This window comes from Pocillopora damicornis, chromosome 9, assembly GCF_964200805.1.
Source record: "Pocillopora damicornis chromosome 9, jaPocDami1.2, whole genome shotgun sequence".
Classification (NCBI taxonomy): Eukaryota; Metazoa; Cnidaria; class Anthozoa; order Scleractinia; family Pocilloporidae; genus Pocillopora; species Pocillopora damicornis.
In genome coordinates this window covers 22,234,894-22,258,903 of record NC_142678.1, presented here as the reverse complement: position 1 = coordinate 22,258,903, position 24,010 = coordinate 22,234,894, and the positions used below count along the sequence as shown (strand labels likewise).

Genomic DNA, 24,010 nt, shown 5'->3' with positions numbered 1-24,010 from the left:
CTATCAGCGGTCTTCTCTTTTGTGCGGACCTTTGTGAGAACAGTATAACATCGAACTGGATCTAAATTTAAGCGATTATTTCTTCACTTCAGAAGCCTAAAACCTTCATTTCTCCCTCAGCTTCCAGACATGGAGAGTTTATATTCTGATTTTGGAAAAAATTCAGCTCTGCAGCGATGTTAAATGGGTAATTCACCGCGAAATGTGGCCAATTCCGGCATTTGTTTTGATACCACGAATCACGATGGATGCCGCCTACTTTTCGAAGGCAATACCTAGCTATTTGTTGAAGTTATCATGGATTTCACCAATTTGGTTATTAGAAAAATTCTGAAGTGAGCCATGAAGCCGGGCTGCAAAGTGGGTAAGCTGTATTTATGACGAAATCTGCTCCAGTGGTTCGATTTTGGTGTAGGCGAAAAAATCGCGAATGCTCGTACATGTGCTGATTCAAACGGTCATAACTTTTGAAAAATCGAAAACGTACAGGGGTTTTTGCATATTTTTGCCTATAAAGGTCTAAACTTAACGGCTGTGTAGGATAGAATCGTCAACCAGGTCCCAAATCCCAAAACTTAGCGTCTAAATCAAGGTTATTTACGGCCATCGGCCGATGGCGATTTCTAGTGGTCAGAATATGCTAAAATTCGCCTTTTCAAATTTGTTGAGAGGGCAAATTCTAACTTTCTTGGCAAACTAGAAAGGTTTTTAAGCAATCTGATATAAATTCTGTGGCTTAACTATGCGAATCAAATATTTTACAACGTTACAAAATATGCCTATTTTTCAATTTTCGAGACGTTGCGACGGTCCCTACGGACTGGGAAATAATTATGGCCCGTAATGCAGTCAGAAAATTATTTCGAATCAAACCAAATCTAATTTAGGTCTTTCCTAGGTAAAGTCTTTCTGTTAACAGAGTTTCAGGCAAAATTATTTTTGATGCAAAATTGACCGGGTGGAAATAAGAGAGACAGCCTCTTAAGATCTTTCGTGGTACGAATTGATGGTTTCAGTAATTTTTATTTTTCTCAGTGGTCATTTGGTTGTAAGAAGTTTGTGAACTGAGCACGTCAATGGAAAAAGACCCCCTATGGATGTTTGCATTGAAAACGCCACTTAAGAGCCATTTTCCGAGAAAATCGAAAATCGCAAGACACTCGTAAAAAAATTGAATTTTTTTTTCTTTTACCAAAACATCCCTTTTAGTGACCTAATTCAAGAAAAAATAGTTTTGGGTTCAAGCGATTCATTGTACGGGAGAAATAACAAATAGTTTGAAAAATCGTTTTATTGCTGTCTTTTCGCGCTTAAAAACAACAGAATCCGACCGCAACTTCGAGAAAACGGTGAACACATAAGAAACAATCCCTAACATCGAAACTTCAGCCGAGTATTATTTCGTTCTTAATCTTTAAAATCCTAAAAGAAAATTTGAAGAAAGAAGTTTTTAACATTTACAATCGACAAGTTTAAAAAGGTCGTATTTGTGTCTCTTGAAATGTTAGAAAATGAAAGCGAACTTTAACCGTTGTAAAAGCCCTCTGGTATATGCCGCTTCCTAGTAAAACCCATATAGAATAAAGCCTTGGCTATTGAAGTAAATTACAGGAACGTTTTAGCTCTGGAAATTAAATACAGCCCTGACACTGGAGTAAGCAATTTGAGAATTTAAGTTAATAAACTTTATGCAAATTAGACGGCCCGCTGAATGAATTCATACTAAATGCAAAGTTTAGTGTATAAGGACTACTTACTGTTGCTTGTAATATGTTTTTACAGTGAAAATGTTATTTCTAGCTTTCAGCTGTGTTGGTAAGAGCCGTAAATAACTTTTTATATGACGACTGAAAAACGTTTGTTTAGCTACTTTGCTACCAGCGAAATCATTGAGATCGCAACTTCGAACTGAAGCTGTCATCGCTTGACGAAACTCCGTTACCACAATTTTAAAATAGTATAGTAAAATATATATTTGTATTGGTCTGGACACATGCATATGCTGAGCGGCTGTGAAAGACATTCATCACAGTTTTTGATTCAGAGTGGTATAATATTTCCCAAAATATATCAAACACAAATGTTTTCTTTATTAAGTTCGTTATTCCCGAATTTCCCACCTTGCAATAATCCCTGCAGCAAAAAAAGAAAAAAAAAAGCATGAAAGTCAACTTTATAGCTTGCTTTAGTTTTGTTTTGGATTTTTTTTTATGATTTTTCCTCCGAAACCAGGAAACCCTAGCCAGGTAACTAGAAATTCTCAGTTTCATTTAGAGCTTGTCCACAACACAACTTCAAACTTGCGTGTGCTTATCGCATCCTTAAAACCTTCCAGACCTCTTCAAAATCGTTGAAAAGCCTATTGAGGCTAATAATAATCTTTGAGTTAACTATGACCAATTCACGCCGCGAGCGCGAGAAAAAGAGAACCACCCCGCAGGGCTGAATACGCGATGTGGAGTGTTATAAAATTCCACATTCTCGCGCGTAACGCTTTCTCTAGAGACCTCTAGGAGTGTTGTTTAGCGAAGATAAACAAAGTTATCTTTGGTTAACTCAAAGAACTTGCAGAAATACCTCCAGCCTGCATAAAAGGCGCTTTATGAGCCAAGCGAGGCGAAAGTGGCATTTTGCACGAAGCGCGAGAAGCGACGAGGGGAGGAGAAAAATAAAGCTTTATTTTTCTCCATCCCTCGTCTCGCGCTTCGCACTCGTTTCGTGCTTCGAGGAAATGCCGCGTTCGCCTCGCTTGGCTCATAAAGCGGCTGTTATGCAGGCTAAAATACCTCTTCACATTTATAAGATAAGGTATCATTGATTTGTCAGAGCGGGAAGAGACATTTATAACGTGCAAATAGTCACGAGCTGAAAGGTAACTGACTGATTTGTAATAAGGACTCACCCTGACAAACAAGAAATGATCTCACTTTCCGAAAAGGAACGCTCTTTTAAACATAAACAAACTTCAAAAATAAGTAAAGGAAGCAAAACAATGAACAAAATAGATTTTTTCTTGACTTAGTTATTCCGGCGAGAACAAATGGTGAATGATTGACTCCTGGAAGCAAGCCTCTGAGGAGAAGTGAGAACACCGTTTAGGCAAAACTCTACAATTTGTGTACTTTACTAGCCTGTTCACAGACTCTCTTCATTTTTAGATATCGTCGAGTGCACGTATAAAAAAAAAAGCGCGTTCCGCCCTCTCTCACGAGCAATCGCTTATCTTGTGCGCGCATCAAATTCCCAAAACAGAAAAACGTCTGTGAGCAGGGTAGTACTTTCTGTTTCTACATATTTTTCCCACGGAGCTGGCAAGTGCAATTAATGACGGCTTTTTTCAGCAGGTCAACGTAGAGCGCTTTGCGGCGAACAGGCTTGGGAGGTACTTCTAATTCTAGTTGCTGACAAATGTTTTGAAGCATTCCAAGTTTAAGTCGCTCCAGAGATCCTCCCTTGGCCATGGCACAGATATCGTACTGATCGTAAGTGATGGGGTGCTGTAGCGTGATGGATAGGATTGTTTCTCTTGCCATGGCAAAGTTTTCCTCTTCTACTACAGCTTGGATTTCAGCATCGTCGGATGTTTGCCGTTGGACCTTCGCTGCAAGACGTGAGAAATATGAAGTGCACTGCTGCGGGGTAAGAAACTCGGATACTTTGAACAAACGAACACCATCAGGTCCTTGTGCACGTCTCATTTCACGTGATACGATATCACCGTCCAGTTTTCTGCCGCTGGTTTGACCAATTGTAAACTTCGCATTTAGATAATCCCTCTGGTTTTGGTTAAAGCGATATGCTTTTTTGCTCGGCTTTAGCGCCCATCCTTCTTTTACCTCTACTTCGCCGGATGTAGCCTCTCTTGTATCCCTAAAAGACGCAAACGAAATAACTTGACTGGTCGTGCCCTCCTCCAACCTGGACTTGTAGTCTAGTTTGGCAAGGTCTAACAAAGACCGTTTCTCTAAAGACTTGGTGCATTTCTCTAAAGATAGGTGTTTTTCGAGAGAAGACAGCCTTTGAAAGACCTTAACACACCCATCCTGAGGGCAGGTAAACACGGATGACGATTCATTTGTATTTTCAGTGGGATCATGAACCTGCTCCACTTCCGTCTCTTGCTTCTTCCTTGACTGAGTCGGTTTTGGGCTAAGGGGTTTAAAGTCTCCAGAAGAAAACTCAGATGAAAGCCAACCAATGCCATGCTCTGAAGTAGATAACACATAAAGAAACAAGATTTACATAAACAGCACTGTTAACCTACTTCAATACTTCACTCTGCACAGCCTGTGAAGAGTGCCCCTTTGGTCCACTTTGCTGCGCGAACAGATGAAACGTTTGCTTTTTACATCTTATGACCGGACATGTTCATCAGAACCGCCATATTCTGCAATGTTCGTTTTAAAAATTTTGTAGAACAAATCAAGGACTATAAATTTATAAAGGGTCTAAGGGGCTTAAGTCTTTTACAAAGCAAAACCCCACGGGGTGGCAGACACCCGCTCCTCCTGCGTACCAGGATGGGAAATGGATGCCTTTCATGCGTCTGAAGGCTATAACAAACGATAAACCTACACCTTTTTACTCAAACTATAAAAAAATATATATTTGCGCGATGAAATAATTCTAAAAAAGGAAGAATTGTGAATTTTCATTAGGCTAACCTTCTGATGTTGTTTCCAATGGGATCTCTTTTCCCTTTCCCATACCATAAGCGCGCCAAGCTACGAGAATTTCGTCTTTAAACTCGAAATTGTTTAATTTGTTGATACCAGTAATCTTTCTGTTGTCATCTACTACTGCTTCCTCTTCAACACTTTGCATGACAGCAACTCAAACTCCTTCTATCCCCCCATGCGAAAGAAGAGCACTCTTCAGTTGTTCGGCATTGGTCACGTCATTTCCTTCGTTTATGAAAGTCCTGACGTGATTCTTGCAGGTTGCAGCGAGCCTGTCTGCGGCACCTTTTCCACCCTGTGGGTCAGAAAAGTCAATGCGCTTGATTTCGATGCCGGTGGAGGAGGATATCACTGGGCATGAGAGTACGGTGGACGACGAATGATAACATCCTGCGTTATCTTGGCGAAAGAACGCCTTGTTAATCTCACTGTGCTCCAGCTTGATGGTATTCAGGACATCCTGCATGATTTTAACCACTGCAGCACTGCCTTGATTGCACGACTGGACTATGTGCAGAAAGCCCTGCCACTGGAGTACCCCGCTCACACGACGGTAGACGACAGAAACGTGCCAGGAGATACCTCGCTTACCAAACCAGTCGGCTTGGGACTCTCTGTATTTTTGTGGCAGGAACTTCATGGCCCAGTCGTTAATTATCAAGACAGTGTTGTCGTCAAGTTTCTCCAGTGCATCTATTCTCGCTTGGTCTTGGTTAGCTGATCTAAGGATGTGGCATTTCCAGGACATTATGGCCAGCTGGGCTGTCTGGAATATAAATAGCGCTTCGTCTTTCGCGTCCTGAGTCGGAAAGGTCGTCTCGCCAAGGACCCGTTCAATCTTTGCCAGAGTTTCCTGAAGACTTTGACAACGGTCACAAAGATCAGTGTGTTGGTGACTGCATTGTTGCTGGTAATCTGCATCACTACTGTCGCTAAGAGCAAACAACACACAATGGTCTGCTACGTTAGAGGGGCTTGTGACATGAACCTGTTGATAAAACAAAACTGAGATTACTGTTTGTCTGTGCTTATACTTCAATATAATAGTTAATCAAATGATTTTTTAATCTAACATATATTATTAACGTAAGGGGGCGAATAACTTTTAACCTTAACCTTAGAAAAAAACTATCCTCGTGCGCGCATTGTTAATCTCGAGAATTTATGTAAGCTAGTTACACGTGCACCATTTAGTGAAGAAAAAGAGTACAAAATATATATTTGTTTTACGGAATGATTTTGTTGACGAGGTAAAATAAGTACTTACTTTTAGTTTTATTCAAGCTGTCTTTCTGGAGTCAGAATTCCCATTACCTTATAGTCCCCCTTCAAATACTGCTTGCTTGTCATAAGAGCTTGCACAACTGTAGTCTCCCACTCCTTGCCGGAACCTAATCCCCCTATTTGGCGTACGAGGGCCACGAGATCATCAAATGCGCGAGCGCCTTCAGCTGCAAAATAATCTAAGCCCTGCAGTGATTTTCTTACAGAGGCACTGCACTCAAAGAGTACCCGTCTCATAGTAGTTTCGCTGAATGGTTTGAAGTTGATCTCCAAACAGTACTGAGTGTACTGTTGTATCACTCGCTCGGGTATCATCATACGGATTTTAAATCCTTGGTGTTTAAGGTTTCCACCGATCAATGTATTTACATCTCATATGATTTTCAGTCTGAAAGCTTTTGTACAGTTTTGTCGTAGTACAGGAAAAGGGTTTAAAGGGCTAGAGCAGGATAAACTTCAACACCGTAAACAATGCACAGACAAGAAAACATTTCCGCTATCTATTTCTGTTAGACAACCAAGCCAAAATAAAAGATGGGGAAATACTCAAAAGATACCCTTCAAATATGCTAATGAACGAACTAGAGTTGAGCTATCGATGAAACAGTGGCTGACACTGTAAAAAGATGATTTCTCGCTTCGTTTTAAAATTAATATATCACAACAGCTGATTCGGACAGTTTTTCTATTTTAAAATTTCGATAAAAAGATCCACTAGAGACATGTTCTGTCGATTGGAATCGTTCGTACGCGGCATTTTGCAAAAACTTTCTATCGGATTAAAATAAACCTTGATAAAACTTGCTGATTGTTCACGTATTTTGAAAAAAAAAAAAAAAGCAAATGTTCGAAGCGACCGAAAATAAGTCACGATGGCTGCATGATGCATGACAAAGTATATAATTGAAAAAACTCTCGGTACGATTTCAAAAACGTGCAACTATTTTTAACGTTATCGGATATATCTCGCTAAAAAATTTAACTTGGCCTCACTAATATTCCATTCTTCTAAGGCCGAATAGCATTGTTTATTTAGCATTTTCTGAGGTTGATACTATCTGCAAATCCGAGTAGAGGTAATGATTTCAAAACCATAAGACACTTACTTGGCTGGAATGAAAATCTAATCCAAAATTTGAAGAAGTAATAAACAGATTGTTAAAATAAACTTTATGTGCTATCCTCTGACCCCTGTATGGTCCAACATTCAAACAGCTGAAGCTGTTTACCGATTTGAAATGTGTCATGAGGATTAACGTCGCTCGTGATCATAATCGATTCATTGTTTATTCAGCTTCATTTATTAAATTGAATTGAACTCGCTTATTGATAAACTTAACGAAATGTTTTGAATCATGTATCCTTTCAACCCCTCTGGACACACATTTCAACAGTTACTTTAAGTAATCCTTGGGCTAAATGTTTTCTACTGATTAAAAAGTAACGATACGGCGGAAAAACTATTTCGTTACCGTTAGCTGTTATACAAACTTTGTGAAACATTAGGCTTTATGTGATCTTAGTAAGCAGTTGTAGACGGTTAGAAAACGGTGGCTCGAGCTATTGGATGTTGGGCTCCATAGTTAACCACATTCAATTTCAATTTATTGATTTCTAATTTTTTGCTTTGCTTTTCATTAACGTTGATTTGCAGTATAGGAGTCTTACTTACAGCGTCAACTTCCCGCGGTAGGAAACCTTAATGCCAGCGAACACTCCTCGTGTTAAATGCTGTAACTGGTTGTTGGACAAGTTCCTGGAATAAATAGGTCATTTTAACGGAGCGTGAACTGTGCTGTCTGCGACGTGTGTTTTCCTAGCTACATCTTGAAAGCACCCGATACTTTTTCAAAATAATAATGTTTGTATTTACCTCACTTTAGTGGATAATTAGATCAAGTTACTCTACCCTTGAGAGATTCTCATGCAAAATAACATCGTTCAATTAATCTGCAAATATTTCAAGGCACACCACCTGGTTTTCTAAGCAGTGGTACAAATGTTAAAAGATGTGAAAACTTTGATCAGATTAATTGCTTGTCGATGATTAAAACTCGAATATTGAAAGAAATGGAGGCCTCATTTTAAATCACCTGTTGTTATATTCCTTTAATCTCGCTGGTGATAAGACCGAATAGTTTATTGAAACGCCAAGTGACCAGAGAGAATCTTTCAGTCGAAACGATGAGGAGTAACATTGATATTAGCGCATGAATGTATTGTGAAATTCTTCCAGAACTCTCAGCAAAGATTTATTAACACACTAAATATTAACTAAATATTGACCTTCATTCCTAACTGAATGACAGGAGACTCGTTTCTTATGACTGGAGAATTAAAAAATTAATATGAAACCACAAGTATCCCAATTATTAGGTCAAGCGATTAACACAAGAAGGACATAGAATTACCGATTTTGAAGGAAAAAACCTTACTCGTTTTCTAACCCTCCACTGCGGCGACGATAAGTTCCTCCATCTTAGCGTCTAAGGAGAGGAGCGACTTGCAGAAGAACGGCGCGGTTCGTAATGGCGTTAAAGTCTTCATGTTGGTGCTGCAATTGATTCGTTCGATCGAACCATCAAACATCAATTTCGCGGATGAATTAGTGACTTCTCTGCAACATCGAAACTCGAGGGCACCGACTAACGTTTCAGTATCACACTGCTCGCATTCACACCTGGAAGAGGTAAAGGACAAATTATCGGACAAACTTGCAACGCAGGAGCGCGTATCAGTCCTGCTTATATACGGTTAAGAATATATGAAAGTCATATATTTGAACTGCGGATAAAGACATGAATGAAAGTGATCCTCGCAGTGATGTACAATACTTAGGCAGTAGTGAAAATAAGGCCTGAAAAAAATTTCAGGCCTGTACGGGATTTGAACCCATGACCTCTGCGATACCGGTGCAGCGCTCTACCAACTGAGCTAACAAGCCAACTGGGAGCTGGTCATGATGGTGGTTCTAAATAAACCCGTGAAGTGATGAATATACGGTTAAGAATATATGAAAGTCATATATTTGAACTGCGGATAAAGACATGAATGAAAGTGATCCTCGCAGTGATGTACAATACTTAGGCAGTAGTGAAAATAAGGCCTGAAAAAAATTTCAGGCCTGTACGGGATTTGAACCCATGACCTCTGCGATACCGGTGCAGCGCTCTACCAACTGAGCTAACAAGCCAACTGGGAGCTGGTCATGACGGTTAAGACCGTATATTCATCACTTCACGGGTTTATTTAGAAGTAGAAGTATTTATTTAAGTAGTGTACATCACTGCGAGGATCACTTTCATTCAAGTCCTGCTTATGTTCAAAAAGAATTACGGTAAATCTTTCAACTTACCATGAATCCACACTCACATTTCCTTCAAATCGAGACTCCTAAGTCGACGGGGTAAGTCCATCAATACCTGTTTCTTCTTCACTTGCGGTCGGGCTTACTTCTTCGCTACAATCCGCAAGTGGCTCATCTTCATATGGGATGATAACACCATCGATAACTGGTTTCGCTATTAGAACTGTCACTCTGCGCCCAATCGAGACTCCCAGAGGAGTCACACGATTCATTACTGACCTCGGAATCACTGGATGTCGTGGAAACAGACATAGCGGAAAGCGACGGATTTGACAAGTACGCGTGGTTTCGTCGTAAATTACTTCGTTCACTGATTAAGCCATCAAACAACGTGACGTCATAACCTTGTTTCTCGTCCCCAGTCTCCTGAAAGTTTTATTTAGAAATCGAGCAAGTTTTGCATGACGAAAAGCGGTCAGAGAAAAAAAAATATCATTTTGTAACTGTCTCACAGCTTATCATACATATTGAACTGCCAAAATCCAGGGAAAAAATTTTTTATGTCATATACACTTTAACCTCCGAGTTGTCCTTCATTCGAACATTTTAAGCTGTAGAACACAACCCTTTATTTCAAAATTATATCTAACTGCACGAAGTAGAGTACAAATAAGGCGCGAATGGAACACAAGTGAATCACAAATATGCTATGATATTGTACAGTTGGTTGTTTTGTACGGTAAATAAACCTGTTTAACCAGACGGCGGCACGCGCTACGCTTCTCTTTCCGCTTTGCTTTTCCCGCCTTATAAAAAATTAGCATAGAAACTCGGCAAAAAAAAAGCAGTCAGATAATGATCATTACGTTAGGTACTTGAATAACCTCACCAGACGAAAGCTTGAGATGTTTTTGCCCAAATGGAAGGTCCTGAACAAGATGCGGGCTCGTGATGAAACCAAGAAAGTGGTCAAGCTGCCTCAAGTCTACTCGTATTCGTGTGGTAGGCTGTTGTGGAACTTGAGCGCCTCGGCCAAACTGTGATCGATGAAGATTAGCCATGGAGTATCGGTATCTTGTCAACCCCGGGATATAACGGGAAATGTCGTTGAAAATTCCAACCCCTGCCATAATCGAAAGCACTTGTCTACGGGTATCCCAGCTGGTTGCATTCTGGTACGCTTCTGCTAGGGCCTCTAAATACAAATGCTCTGAATGTGACAACTCGCTTACACCTAGGGCCTTGTTCATAGCCGTAGAAGAGGCTAAACGTCGCCAGAGTTCACCAGCATTATCAGGGGTGACGCTCTTTAGCACAGTTGCTACTATTTCTGTGGCTCTCCTTGTTTGACGTTGTCTTGTTCGCTCAGAGGAATCACTCCAAGAAAGCCATGGCTTTCCAAGCGGTTCAAGTTTGCATGCTGCCAGGAACTCACTCAGCTTTTCGCGCGGCTCATGTAAGATCACAGGTGTGGGCTCGTCACTCTGAGTGGAAGCTGTGCTTATTGTGTCTGGTGACAGAAAGGTGTCATCAGCGATTGTTAGGCGTCCAAGGCTTTCTGCGAACTCTTCAACAGATTGACCGGTATCACTTTGTCCTGGAGATGAGTTTGAGCTGTTCTGTAACATACAAAAAAGACGTTTAGACATCAATGTTACTTCAATATTTCTGTTTATTTTGTCACTGGGCATTAGTTTTTTTTATTATAGTTCGAAACTTAAGTTATACATCACTTTAAAAAAAGAAAATATGAATTTACATGCATACCGCTATCATTATCAATACTCCCGCTCCAGCCAGACCGAAAGGAATTTAAAGAAACGAACAGTGACCTATTCGTCTTAAAATCATTTTCAGAGTCATTTTCAAAGTTTACAGTTATTCACAGTTACCCAGCCCTTTCGGAATTTTGGCATTTGTTATGTTGGAATAACTGTCTGCATCCAAGGTTACCGTTTACTTACTTACATTTGCTTCTGAAGTCTCTAGTTCTACGCATGGAGTAACTTCAATCATTGGTGCGGGTGTCACTTTCTGTTGTTGGTTTGTCTCCGTGAAATGTTGCTTGCACATTCTGCAAAGGGCTGTAGCAAAAATAAAAGTTAACTTTGTTAAAAGGCCATCGCCGATTTCTTTACTATTCTTCAAAGCCATTTTCTTCTTTGGGGGGAGGGGAACAGGAGAATAAAGGGTATTGTAACGCTTGCGCATATGTTGCTTTACGCCCTCGCTCGTTTAAAATTAAAGCGTATACTTTAGCTACAAACGTGTTACGATAAACTTACGCGATCCAACTTGAATAAGTATTCCTTCAGTGTTTAAAATAAATGCAGATAGAACGCTGTCCAAATGCCGATCGCCTTTGACCGAGGCTGTTTTGTGAGCAGCTATTTCTAGCGGAATGCTACACTTCACTTTTGAGGATCTCCAGCGCATACCAAATTCCGCTCTGTGGCGAGGGCATATTGTCAATGACAAGTGGGACTCTTCCACTGCAAATACCCCTAAACAAAGGTAAAGGGAAAATTATCCATTGCATACATCACGAGCGAGTTGAGAGGCTCGTGTGCTAGGAGATCTCGAGGTCCCCTTTTTCATAAAAAAGTCTTTAAAGTCTGTGTATCAGTGACAGGTGTGTGTGCGTGGGTGGCGGAGCGGGGGGGGGGGGGTGGGGGTGGTGAATAAAGATCTTTTTTGCTACCGTAAGCGTTAATATTAGGTTTGCAAAATATTAACGCCGCGGATAAAAGCCTGCGATTTTTAAAGAGATGAGCTCGTTTGCTTATTGTTCTTGCAAGCAGGATACAAAAGAGCGGTACACAAGTACTGGGGACAATAATTTTGTCACATGGAAGGGGACATTTCGGTTCGACCGACCGAAATAACCTGACCGACCGAAATAACCTGACCGACCGAAATAACCTGACCAACCGAAATAACCTGACCGACCGAAATAACCTGACCGGTCAAAGTGGACCAGCTTCAAAGGTGTTCCCAAATATTCTGGTAGGACCGAACCGAAATGGTCCATTCCATTTGATTTCTAACCGAAACTTGCGGAATTTTGGGCTGAATGGAAAGCACCCGAAGATTTTCTTAGAATAACATGACCATCTAGAGGTCTGTGATAAAGAGATGATGGAAATGTACACCACTATTAGCCGCTACGTAAGACGGTAAGACAGTACATAAGATTTACCTGCCCTTGCTAACAGCAGTTTCCATTCAGTGTCAAGTGCTGTATCTGCTTTTAATCCATACAGCTCGCAGTGCCTCGAAATGTCCCTTGCACAATTTCTTAAAGCGAGAACTTCAACTTGGACTGGATAATCGCTGCTTAAACCACAGGGTGTGGCGTCGTGTAATAAACCAGAAAAACTACATGAGTGAAACGTTGCCGAAGCCATGACAAAAAACAAAGCTCTCCCAACAAACGAGACAAACTCCACTAACGCTGTTTCGGTATTCGTAATACTAGACGGGAATAATTCAATTAAAAATAATATCGTAGAGGCACGTGCAATAGTAAGTGGCGAAACAGCTCGTGACAATTTATAAATTTTATTCCAGGAGCATTTGACCTGGAAATGTTTTATTAATATTGTTCCTAGAGTCGAATAATTCTACACTGATGATCTATAAACAGACGTACAGTTGTACATTTTTTCATTGGGACAGCTGTAATTGCTTCTTTGTCTGTTTACATTGTGTACGAAGTATAGCACGTACCGTCATATGCGACAAGCTTGCGTGACCAATCTCTGCACGTTTGCTAAATTACACGTCGTATGATCTTGTTATCCCGTCTAGTATCTGATTTGTTCGCTCAATAAGAATAATACTCACCTTGTTAACTGTGTGGTTTGAGCAGTGGTTAATTTTCATCATTGTATGTTATTTTCGGACCAAAACATAATCGGGTTTCATTATTATTAAAGCGTCTGATAATGCGTAATAAGCGCTGCGTGGGAAGTGTTTAGATAGCTCAAGCGCTGAAGTTGCTGGACACATTTTGGTCAAAATCAGGTATGGATGAGTTGCCACCTCACAGGACAAACAGATTGAGAGATGGATTTAACTTCTATCGCAACAAGCAATGGTAAGTTGTTCGTTCAACAAAACTTTGCGTTAAAAATATGAATTCATTCCGCGGGCCGTCTAATTTGCATAAATTTTATTTACTCAGATACTCAAATTGCTTACTTTAGTGTGAGGACTATATTGGATTTCCAGAGCTAAAACTTTCCAGTAATTTAGTTCAATAACCAAGGTTTTATTCTATATGGGTTTTACTAGGAAGCGGCATATACCAGTGGCCTTTTACAACAGTTAAAGTTCGCCTTCATTTATTAACATTTCCAGGGATACAAATTTGACCTTTTTAAACTTGTCGATTGTAAATGTTAAAAACTTCTTTCTTCAAATTTCTTTCAGGAAATTAAAGAGTAAGTACGAAATAATACTTGGCTGAAGTTTCGATGTTAGGGATTGTTTCTTATGCGTTCACCGTTTTCTCGAAGTTGCGGTCGGATTTTGTTCTTTTGAGTACGAAAAACCAGCAAAAAATCGATTTTTCAAACTTTTTGTAATTTCTCCCGTACAATGAATCGCTTGAACCCAAAATTATTTTTTCTTCAATAAGGTTACTAAAAGGGATGTTTTGGCGAGAGGAAAAAAAATTCGTTTTTTTCAGAGTGTCATGCGATTTTCGATTTTCTCGGAAAATGGCTCTTAATAACTGTCTTTTGAAAGACCTGCCGATGAAATATGTCGGTATTTACACATAATTTTTATGCACAGGGCTCAACCCTAGTTAGCAATTTGAATCCGATAAGCTTTTGCTTGATGGCGCTTTGTTCACGAAACTTCCCTTCAGCTGAGCGGATCATTTAAGTTTAGCGCCAACTGAAATGACCAGTGCTGGAAAAGATCAATCTAAATAAATTATCTCTGTCATAATAACTTAATTAAGCGGTCTTTATCTTCAAACACCTTTGCATATTGCGAGACTACTTTTCGTGTAAACATTCCTTTTTGGGAATTTCCAACTGTCAGCTCACTTTCTATTTAACGAATTTCGAAATTCTTTTAACGGTGACAGCTTTTTGATCAAAGTATTCCGGCCATTTGTATCGTGAAGCCGCTCTGTAAAAATTTTGCATTTTCTTTCTTTCGATTTAAAAAGCATAATAGCAAATGGAGATAAATAGTTGACTTAAACGACTGCATAAGCTCATCAACCATCTAGTCAAAATGTAAACACCGCCGAGCGGCAAATTTCAGTCTCCGCGGTAAAACCAAAGTACAGGTGATATGACTATCAAAGAAGAACAAAAAGACGAAAGAGTAAAAAAAAGAATAAATGTCGGCCTCGATGAACCGCATCCCTGAGGTTTTTTTAGGCAAACGATAATTTCCCTTATTTTAACCAATCTTTGGCTCTGAACCCAACTTTTAAAATAAGAAAAACTGCATGAACAGACGAAGCAGCGTAATTTTGCTTGAATTAGTTAGTTTATATTGAAGTCCATTCAGACAGGAATACGCTTCTTGCTTTAAGTCTTGTACATCTTTTCGGGGAGTTAATTTCACTAACTTGTTAATTTATTTTCGTCACCTAAACTCCCATAAAGTTTCTTGAGGTTAACAAGATTTTCCGTTATAAAAAATTAAGCTTTTATACCTGGCTTCTTATCTTCTTCTGATTTTTTGACATGCCGCTGAATGCAAATGAGCGATCAGTTTCAAGAGGGACCAATGAACGTCTTTATCATCATAGTTTTTAAAAACATCAAACTGACAATCGACAAAGTTCACCTTTGTTATTCAACTGAGAACTTTTACTAAAAAGATATTTTTTTACTGTTAACTTGACTTTCCCTAAGTTCTGATTAAAACGGTCAGTACGAAATTTATCCTTGATTGCGACTGATGAGCATTTTATCGTGCGGGGCTTAGCTACGGCGGCGCAACCTGATTAGCCCTTAGCGCTATGGAGAAGCAAATGAAGGGATTTTTAGGACCCCGGCGGTAATGTCCAATGGAAATAAAACAAATGCAGGGGCTTACAGCACAGTATGAGTACATCAAAAATCGGACAATCTCCGTGAAATATTAAAATCCACAAGACCATATCACTGTTTTGTCTGATGAATAGATAATGTTACTTTTTCCATTAGAAGCATTTGGGAAATTTTCATACAATTACACGAGAGCGAATTTCCGACACAGATGACTTTAATTCACAGATCTGACATTTTCTCAATTCTGAAGGCCAAAGTGTAAAGGAAAAAGAAATTTTTACAATTCGTTCCCCATTATGCTCTATGAAAACTTTGGGTGTCATCTGAAGCCTCTAATAAGAAACGATTAAGTTCTGTTTGTCTCTATTTGAACATGTTTATATATTTTCGTCTGTCTTTATTTAATTTGAATATGTTTATATCACTGTCATGTATGAAATCTTAATTAGAATTATAGGGGGGGGGGGGGATAAAGTGTTAAAGAATCCGTGATCTCTTTCATCTCATTAACCAATCATGATTGCTCGACAATCTTGTACTAAATAAGTTTAAATCCAAAAGATTTTTCCCCATGGTAAAAACTCCTTCCTTACTCGCTTATTAATTTTTTCCCAAAAAAGTCATTTCAGACCGCACGACTTTTAGGGAAATTTACATGAATGCTTAAACCGTTATTTTGAATAGTTATGGCTTAATGATCGTTTGATACATATAATTGTAGTTACATATTTTTAAACATGTTTTTTTAGACTGCTGTCGTTGAAATTTTCCCAAGAGGTAATTGGACCGGATAAAAAATAAGATCGAATTGATCGCATGTAGCCTCCACTTAATTAAGACAAAACAAAGTAAGACAAAACAAAGTACGTAACCACAGCTCTTTCATGACCATTGTGTTCGCGAAAATTTAACCCGTCCGCGCCTTGTTATACCCGAAAACATATAATTAAAATCCTCTTCTTTAACAATTAAAAGCAAGTTAACAGATTGTTTGAATGAGTGTGCTTGAAATGGTTTTTAAACGAAGGGACCAAAATATATTTAGAGCAATAGAAAGAATTACATCTGTTTATTATTTGGCATGAGAAATAAAAAGAGATATCAAAGAAGTACATGGGACATTAGGGTTTGACTGAATTAGGAAAAAAAATTGATCGAGAATTGAAAGAAATTTTGCGCTATTTAAACTTCATCAATTCCCTCCTTAGCACTCATATCACCGGCCACTTTGTAAGTTGCTTTTACCTCGGGGTCTTCATGACATTTGCCACTCAGTAATATTTACACCTTGAATAAGTGACCTCACCAGAGCACTTAACATAAGTGCGTTTATGCGGTCGTTGATGGCAACGGAAAACAGTAAAATTAAATTTTTCGGTTTACTGGGTTTTTCTCAAAAGAAACTCTTGGTTTCTCTATAATCCTTTAAAATACTGTGCACTACATCTTGGAACATTTTCCTTCAAGTATAGGCTGTCATCACACGGAACCAGCTGTCAAACGTTATTCAACAAATAACGCTATGTCAGTATTTGCTTTCCAGTCATTTGCTTAATTTTATTGCCTTTTTAATTCAGATCACGCCTTGCAGGGGAAGAAAATAACAAAATACAAAATAAAGACGGTGTATACATTACTGAGTTGGATTTAGTTCTGCATGAGGAACAGATCCAAAATATTTTTCCCACAATAAAAACTTCTTTCCTTACTCGCTTATTAACTTTTTTCCTGTCTTTATTTATTTATTTTATATTTTATAAAAGCTGTTGGCAAAGTTGAATCCGATTCTCTTTCCTTCAGTAACTGGATTTAAGCAGCTCGGTACCCGTGCTCCATTCATCGTTGCGGTCACGTTCACCGACATTCGATATCCTATTTTTGTAACTCCATGTAAGTGTTTGCCGATGTTTAACCAGTATGAGCACCTGTTTGAACAAACGAGGCCAAATTAAAAACTTTCTTACATTGTATTCTTACCAGAAGTAAGCAATATATGATGCACAGTAAATGTTTCCTCACGAAACAAAGTTGGTGATTGAGCGTTCGGAATCTAGAAAATTTGGATTAATACATCTGACATGGTCGTATCTTCTATAAAGTGATTGATAAAATGATAAGTTTCTCCCTGTGTTCTGTATAGTATTTATAATATAATCCAAATTAAGATGACATTCTATATCCGACAGGAATTAAAACCCTTTCCAATGCACATGACTGTAAGATTTTATCAGATACTACTTGATTAATTATTTAGTTTCAGTTCAGTTTACAAACAATTCTTATTATATTCCAAAGCGGCTGCCATGATGTTACATTGCATCTTTATTAGCCCTGGCAACTCACTCAGTAGCCGAGGAGATTCTTAAGACTTTGGCGATAATTTCCACTGAAAATAAAACAGATGCAGGGGTTCATAGCGCTATTTGTTCGACTCAGTAGCAGCGCAACTTGCTCTAATAACTGTTTGAATCCACAGGAAATTGTAGCATTGTTTTCATCTGCAAACATACGTACTAATGCAAAAATACTGAATGGAATCCAGCATACAGCGAACCTTAACACGATAGCAATGGAAAGCTTCAGCGCATTTCTCTCCCTTCTAAAGCGCTGAATTTGAGCGTTCATTGAGTGTTCGCCTGGTCCTCTCTGGGACTTCAGTTTCAAAAAAATCGCAAGATATAGAATAAACATCAGAACGAAGGGAATATAAAAAATGTAATAAAAAGTGCCATAAAGTATTTTGTCACCGACATGGGAATCGTCAAAAACACGCATCTATTGCCGCACACACTTGTACTCATGATCATATTCGACCAGCTTGAACGCGAGCAGATACGGGATGAATGTAACCATGGCGATGATCCACGTGGCGAGAATAAAGAAGCGATACAATTTTGAACTGAAGAGCGGAGAACAGAGGGGAAATACCACAGCTACAAATCGATCCACTGCTATGAGCACAAGGCTCTGAATTGACACAGCAGAGGAGAGCGGCTGAAAAAGGAGCGAGCTTACACAAAACCTCGCCAAGATGGCCTCTAATGGGCCAATCATCGTCATGTATCTCTACTACAGTTTTCGGGATCAAGAATATCGGGGACAGTAGGTCTGACATAGCCATGTTCACAATTAGATAGTTGATGGGTTTTCGTATGGTTTTGTTTTGTAAACAATTATTCCAATAAAGGAATTTCCAACCACAGAAATAATAAATATTACGCAGTAAGCAATTGTGTGCCCAATCCTCAATGCTGTGGGATTATAGCAGTTCAACGGCTGAGTTGCATTCATTGTTGCGCTCAAGTTCGTGGACATTTCGTAGACGCGTTCTTCAGTCACCGTTAAAGTCAAGTATTATCTTATGAAAGTCACAAACACCTCTATATGTATTACCGCTTGCTGTGGAAGTGATGTGAAAATTTGAATATTTCCTTTTGATGATTCACACTGAAACCTATTATTTTAGGTCTTTATTTGGGTTTGTTGTCATAGATCACAAAATTTTGTTTGAATTTTCCAGTTAATAGCTGTTTTTAAATGGTGGAGCCGGAAAGAAGGAGAAATCTAGAAGAAAGTTTCACAGTTTTCTAGGTTATCACCCGTTAATTCGTTACCAGTCCACGGGACACTTCAAAGAGAAAATAAGAGCGCTTTAGGGCCCGAAAAAACCGAGTTCTAAGTTTTTTGAAATTTTTCTTTTATGGGAATTGGTTTTTACACATAATAAGCTAAATATTTACGCCAAAAAAATTTCGTGTCATAGGCACTTTAACCCTAATTACCCAGAATTCTTTAACTCATTTCGGCAGGTGAAAAAAGAAATTGCTGGTTTTCACGTGACGTCACTAAATTTCAGACTTCAGAACTATTGATCCTCCTGAGATTTTACTTTCATGATGTATTAGAGCAGCTAAAAACTAATATTCAGACAAATTTTCACTCCAAATGGGTTCTTGGTTTAGTGATAGACTACTCTTGAATTTCTAAGCTTTTGCGTGACGTGGCCTTTACATGACGAGCGAGAGAGCTGTTATGTTGGTTTAAAAGGTGACTTATTTAGGGAAATTCAGCTATCTGAACAGTTCTTGTATTAGAATAAAGTATTATTGTTACGTTTATGAGTTCTTAGAGAGATAAATTCACGCTTTTGTGGCAAAACTCAGTGACAGATGTTTCTGCTGGTTTCCGGCCGCCATGTTGGTGCCCATCTAGGTGGGCACCAGCATGGCGGCTCCATACAAATCTCTATAAATTTGGGAAAAACGTTTCTCCTCATATCTTCCGTAAGAAAAATTGCTGTGACCTGAATCTTGGCGAGAGTCTTTACATATCTAGCTTCTTTCTATTTCCAGATTCTAGACTAAATCGATTGAACGGTTTTTATTTTTTATTTTGATCTATTTTGAATGGCGTGACACTGAAAACCAGCAATTGTAAAAGGGATGTTTGAATTTTTAAATTGTTTGGGTTTGTTGTCATGGATCATGTCTTAAAGGGCATGTGATGCGAAATTTTTTTTTGCATTTTCCGGTTAATAGCTGTTTTTAAATGAGAAATAATCGACCTTAGCGCCTAGCGAGTTCTCCTTGACCAATTTTTTGTGCATTGAAAGTACGATTTGGCGCCTAAAAAGTATCGCAATGAAGCGCGCGGCAAAAACGATCATATTACATAGCTGTGACGTAGAAAACTGTGAAGACACGTCGGCAACTATGGTGGAGCCGGAAGTAGGACAAATCTAGAAGAAAGTTTGACAGTTTTCTACGTTATCACCCGCTAATTTGTTACCAGTCCACGGGACACTTTTAAGACAAAATAAAACCACTGAGAGATTATCACTCATGAAGCATGATGAAGCACTCTTTACTTTTAGTTTTTGGGCTTAGCCTGTTAAAAGCTGCATTCTAGCAAAACTCTTAGTAATGAAAGTCACTTTCAAAACATCAGTATAATCTATCAGGGATCGCAAGGATCGCAGTTTTCCGCCGACAATGAATTCTCATATAAGTTCGCGGTTAAATCGACGTCGTGCATGTGCGTAAAACAAGGATCGCCTTATTTATTCGAGTAAACGCCCTAGGCGCTTAATACATTTTGAGACCTTCAGAGTGAGCGCTTATTCGAGAAGGGTGCTTATTTGATATTTTTCATTTTCAGCAAGTATTTAGTTTATTTCGCTACAAAATGATAGATAATAACAATACGCGAAAATGTACCATAAGCAGTGAATTTCGAGATTGTAAGGAAATATTTAATAGAGGCTCTCGATTGGGTTAACCGTTAGACTCCAACGCCAAAGCTTCTTCTTTAATTTATTACACTTTGCCGCTACAACGTTTACAGTTCCCTTTCTGATTAACTCCAACTCTAAAGCTTCTTATTTAATTAATAACGCGTTACCGCTACAACGTTTACAGTATTCCCTGACCAGTTGAAAATACATACTGGCTGTCTTTTGTCGGGTGCCAAGTCAAAAATTTCAGAAGCAATATAGCGAGGCTCTTCTAAAAGGGATTACGATCAGTTTCAGCAAGTCAGAAAAAGATGACCAGAGTTGTAAAATGTGGAAAGTGTACTGTCACTAAACAGTAAATCAGTTGATGGATGGGTTAGGCCGCACCAGCTACTTCGCTAGAGTAGTTATTAGGGAGCTTAAGCATCAACGGCAGACGCGGACGGCAGCCGCAAGTTAAAAGTTCTTATTTCTTGCGGTCGATGAATTAGCGTCAAATCGCGCCAGATTTAGTTCCATTCTTTCTCCTGTTGCCGCCCGTGTCTCAAAAACGTCTCTGCTCAAATTCTCTATAAATAGGGATAAAGAACTGGTGGGCATGTTCAGCCACATCAATGCGCGGATAAATCCAAACAGCATGCAGAAGGCTGGGGAGAAAACGATAACTAAGCAGCTTCGCCTGTAGGAAAACAACCGATGAGATTCTTGAGACCTTGACGATAATTACCACTGAAGATAAAACATATGCAAGGATGTACAGCACAGTACGAGCACGCCAGAAGAAAGGCAATAGTTCCAAAGTATTCCATGCCACAAGATGACCATATAGCTATGTTTCATGAATAAAGGGACAGCAAGAGGCAGATGCTGAGTGGCAACCAGCATACGGCGAACACCAAGACAATGGCAACGGACATATTAAGAACATTTCTTTCTTTCTTCAAACGCCGTTATCTTGCGTTAGTTGATTGCTTCCCTGGAGTCTTCTGCGATTTAATTCTTAAGGCAATGGCAAAATAAAGTATGGCAATCAAAACCAAAGGGACGTAGCAGACAACAAGGATCAATCCCAGTATGTAGGTTTGCAACGGTAGGGACTCTCCAAATGTGTCATTCCACTGAAACACACAAAACAGCCCCTCTGGATACTTGACAACTTTCAGGGCGATCAAATATGGACAATGGACTGCCATGGCGACGATCCAAATGACGAGAATGAAGTACCGGCACTGCTTTGAACTGATCAGTGGGGAACGGAGAGGAAATACTACAGCCCCAAATCGATCCACTGCGATCAACAACAGGCTCTGAACTGAAACTAGAGTTGAGACATCTAAAGTGAATAGACTTAGTTTACACACCGCTTGGCCAAAGGGACCGCTGACAAGCCAGTAGCCGGCCGTGTTTATCTCTACAAGAATTGGAGGAAAGCTGAAAATCGGGAACAACAGATCGGAGAGTGCCATGTTGACAATCAAAATGTTGATTGGTGTTCTCAGAGTTTTCGTCCTATAGACAATTATTCCAATGAAGGTATTCGCAGCCAGCGACACAACAAATAGCAGACAGTAGGCGACGGTTCCTCCAATTCTTGTCGCTGTGGGGTTGAAGCAGCTCGACATGGACTGTGTTCCATTCACCATTGCTGTCACGTTTGCAGACATTTTTCGATACCAAGAGATCAGGTTTTTCTTCAGCCAACAGCCTTGCGGTGGGTACCTAAACTCGACTGGATGAAAACACAGCCTATCCATCATATATAGAACAAACTTTCACATATTTAATTAATGAACATACCTAGGAAAATTCTAGAAAATCGACAGTCTTCACCTGAGACCTCTAACTAAGAAAAGTATGGTTGGAATCAGCTGTTGTCCGAAATTAAGCAATCGATATGCTTTTTCAAATATTGTCGGCAAAAGGGACAATTTTCTCAAGTTTATAAGCAGGAGCCCATCCTATATGAGTTTATATAATCATTATCAATATTGTTCCAATGGCTCTAGAAATAGCCCAGCCAAGGATTTTTACTGATATAGAATAACGGTTGACAGCTGGTAGCGAAAAGATCTACAATCTTCTTTTCAATTCAGAGTTTACTTTCAATTATGTTGCCATCGAAAGTTTAATCCAGCCTGAGCTTACTCATTAATCTTGTTGCTCAGTAAAACTTGTTGGAGTTTTAACAAAAAATTTCACGAAGTTGTAATAAAAGGGAAAGAAACAGCCAGGACAATGCCGATTTCCTTTATGCGAGAAAAATGGTATGGTTTCATAAGTCATCAGGGGAATTTGCAATAATTTAACAAATTTGCATGACAGAATTCATATGGCTTACGATGTAAATTTTTCCTTTAATCTTGTTTTTGTATTCGAGCAAAGATCATATTTCCGTAGCTTTAACCGACTTAAACGACCGCATACGCTCATTAACTGTCTGTGCTTCGGCGAGACCGTCTATTCGAAATGTAAACATCGCTGAGCGACAAAATTCAGTCCCCGCCGTGAAACCAAAGTACAGGTGATATGACTATCAAAGAAGAAAAAAAGGACGAAAGAGTAAAAAAGAATAAATATCGGTTTCGATGAACCGTATCCCTGAAGTTGTTTTAAGAAAAGGATAATTTCTCTTTCTTTAACCAATCTTTGGCTCTGAGCAGTTCTCGGAGGGGCTACCTTTAGTCTCAATAAACAAAACAAAGCTGATTACTAACAAATAACTTTCATTTACTTTCTTTAGCTTAACTTCCTTTACTGAGTTGGATCTAGTTTTCCATGAGGAACAGATCCAAAAGATTTATCCCACAGTAAAAACTCCTTTCTTATTCGCTCATTAATTTTTTTCGTGTCTTTATTTTGTATTTTTTTTTTTTATTAAAGCTGTAAGCAAAGTTGAATCCGATTCTCTTTCCCTCAGTAACTAAATTTAAGTAGCTCGGTACCTGTGTTCCATTCATTGTTGCGGTCACGTTCGTCGACATTCAGCCAACAACTCTGAACGCTATCTTTTTTAAAGTGAACGCAGTGATGATTTGCGTAGATATTATTATTGTTCTAAATTGCATACGTTAGCTTCTCGAAAAATTCAAGAATATCGACAGATGTACCCTGAACCTTCATTTTGATCAGTAAAAGTATCTACAATTGCAGTTGCCTGAGATGAAAGAGTTGGGAATGATCTCATTTGGATAATTGTACTTTAAACTGAGAAATATCATTGGCCTTAGGAACACGCATTATTAATTTGTGCTTCAGTCACTTGATGATAATTGTTGTGGTTGTTTCTTGATCGCTTGTTTGCATACTATTTTCGTAACAGACGATTGACGGATATAAGTTTCCCATCCACGACGAGTCGTGAAAAACTAATATCAGCTAACAGAAAGCGAGGAATGTGTCAAGTTATGGGAATCTTTTTTCTTTTGTGCACGAAAACGGCATGGTAATTGAGGGACGGAAAACGGGGAAAAAGGAAGTTTAAACG

General features: G+C 39.1%; 3 protein-coding genes, 2 long non-coding RNA genes and 1 pseudogene across 6 annotated transcripts; 1 reads left to right on the top strand and 5 right to left on the bottom strand.

Annotated features, from left to right (window-relative positions):
* Positions 1-2,991: 2,991 nt before the first annotated feature.
* Positions 2,992-4,946, bottom strand: LOC149040740 (uncharacterized). Its single transcript, XM_089181468.1, has 2 exons — positions 4,665-4,946; positions 2,992-4,207 (listed from the first exon to the last, which is right to left on the bottom strand). The coding sequence occupies exons 1-2, from the start codon at positions 4,822-4,824 to the stop codon at positions 3,288-3,290; spliced, it is 1,080 nt and encodes a 359-aa protein (XP_089037594.1). The 5' UTR covers positions 4,825-4,946; the 3' UTR covers positions 2,992-3,287.
* LOC149040739 (uncharacterized) lies at positions 3,970-5,913 on the top strand. Its single transcript, XR_016179526.1, has 2 exons — positions 3,970-4,053; positions 4,940-5,913. It is a non-coding gene; the product is annotated as an uncharacterized LOC149040739 (long non-coding RNA).
* A 2,339-nt stretch (positions 5,914-8,252) lies between these two features.
* LOC149040738 (uncharacterized) lies at positions 8,253-9,703 on the bottom strand. 2 transcript variants are annotated; one of them, XR_016179525.1, is made up of 2 exons: positions 9,319-9,703; positions 8,253-8,643 (listed from the first exon to the last, which is right to left on the bottom strand). It is a non-coding gene; the product is annotated as an uncharacterized LOC149040738 (long non-coding RNA). The 2 variants fall into 2 exon arrangements; XR_016179524.1 differs by having other exon boundaries at positions 9,336-9,703.
* Positions 9,704-10,118: 415 nt separating this feature from the next.
* On the bottom strand, positions 10,119-11,343 carry LOC149040737 (uncharacterized). Its single transcript, XM_089181606.1, has 2 exons — positions 11,239-11,343; positions 10,119-10,889 (listed from the first exon to the last, which is right to left on the bottom strand). The coding sequence occupies exons 1-2, from the start codon at positions 11,341-11,343 to the stop codon at positions 10,119-10,121; spliced, it is 876 nt and encodes a 291-aa protein (XP_089037732.1).
* A 6,293-nt stretch (positions 11,344-17,636) lies between these two features.
* Positions 17,637-18,608, bottom strand: LOC149040736 (QRFP-like peptide receptor; annotated as a pseudogene).
* Positions 18,609-20,591: 1,983 nt separating this feature from the next.
* LOC149040735 (neuropeptide FF receptor 1-like) lies at positions 20,592-22,746 on the bottom strand. Its single transcript, XM_089181799.1, has one exon. The coding sequence runs from the start codon at positions 22,281-22,283 to the stop codon at positions 21,477-21,479; it is 807 nt and encodes a 268-aa protein (XP_089037925.1). The 5' UTR covers positions 22,284-22,746; the 3' UTR covers positions 20,592-21,476.
* Positions 22,747-24,010: the final 1,264 nt, after the last annotated feature.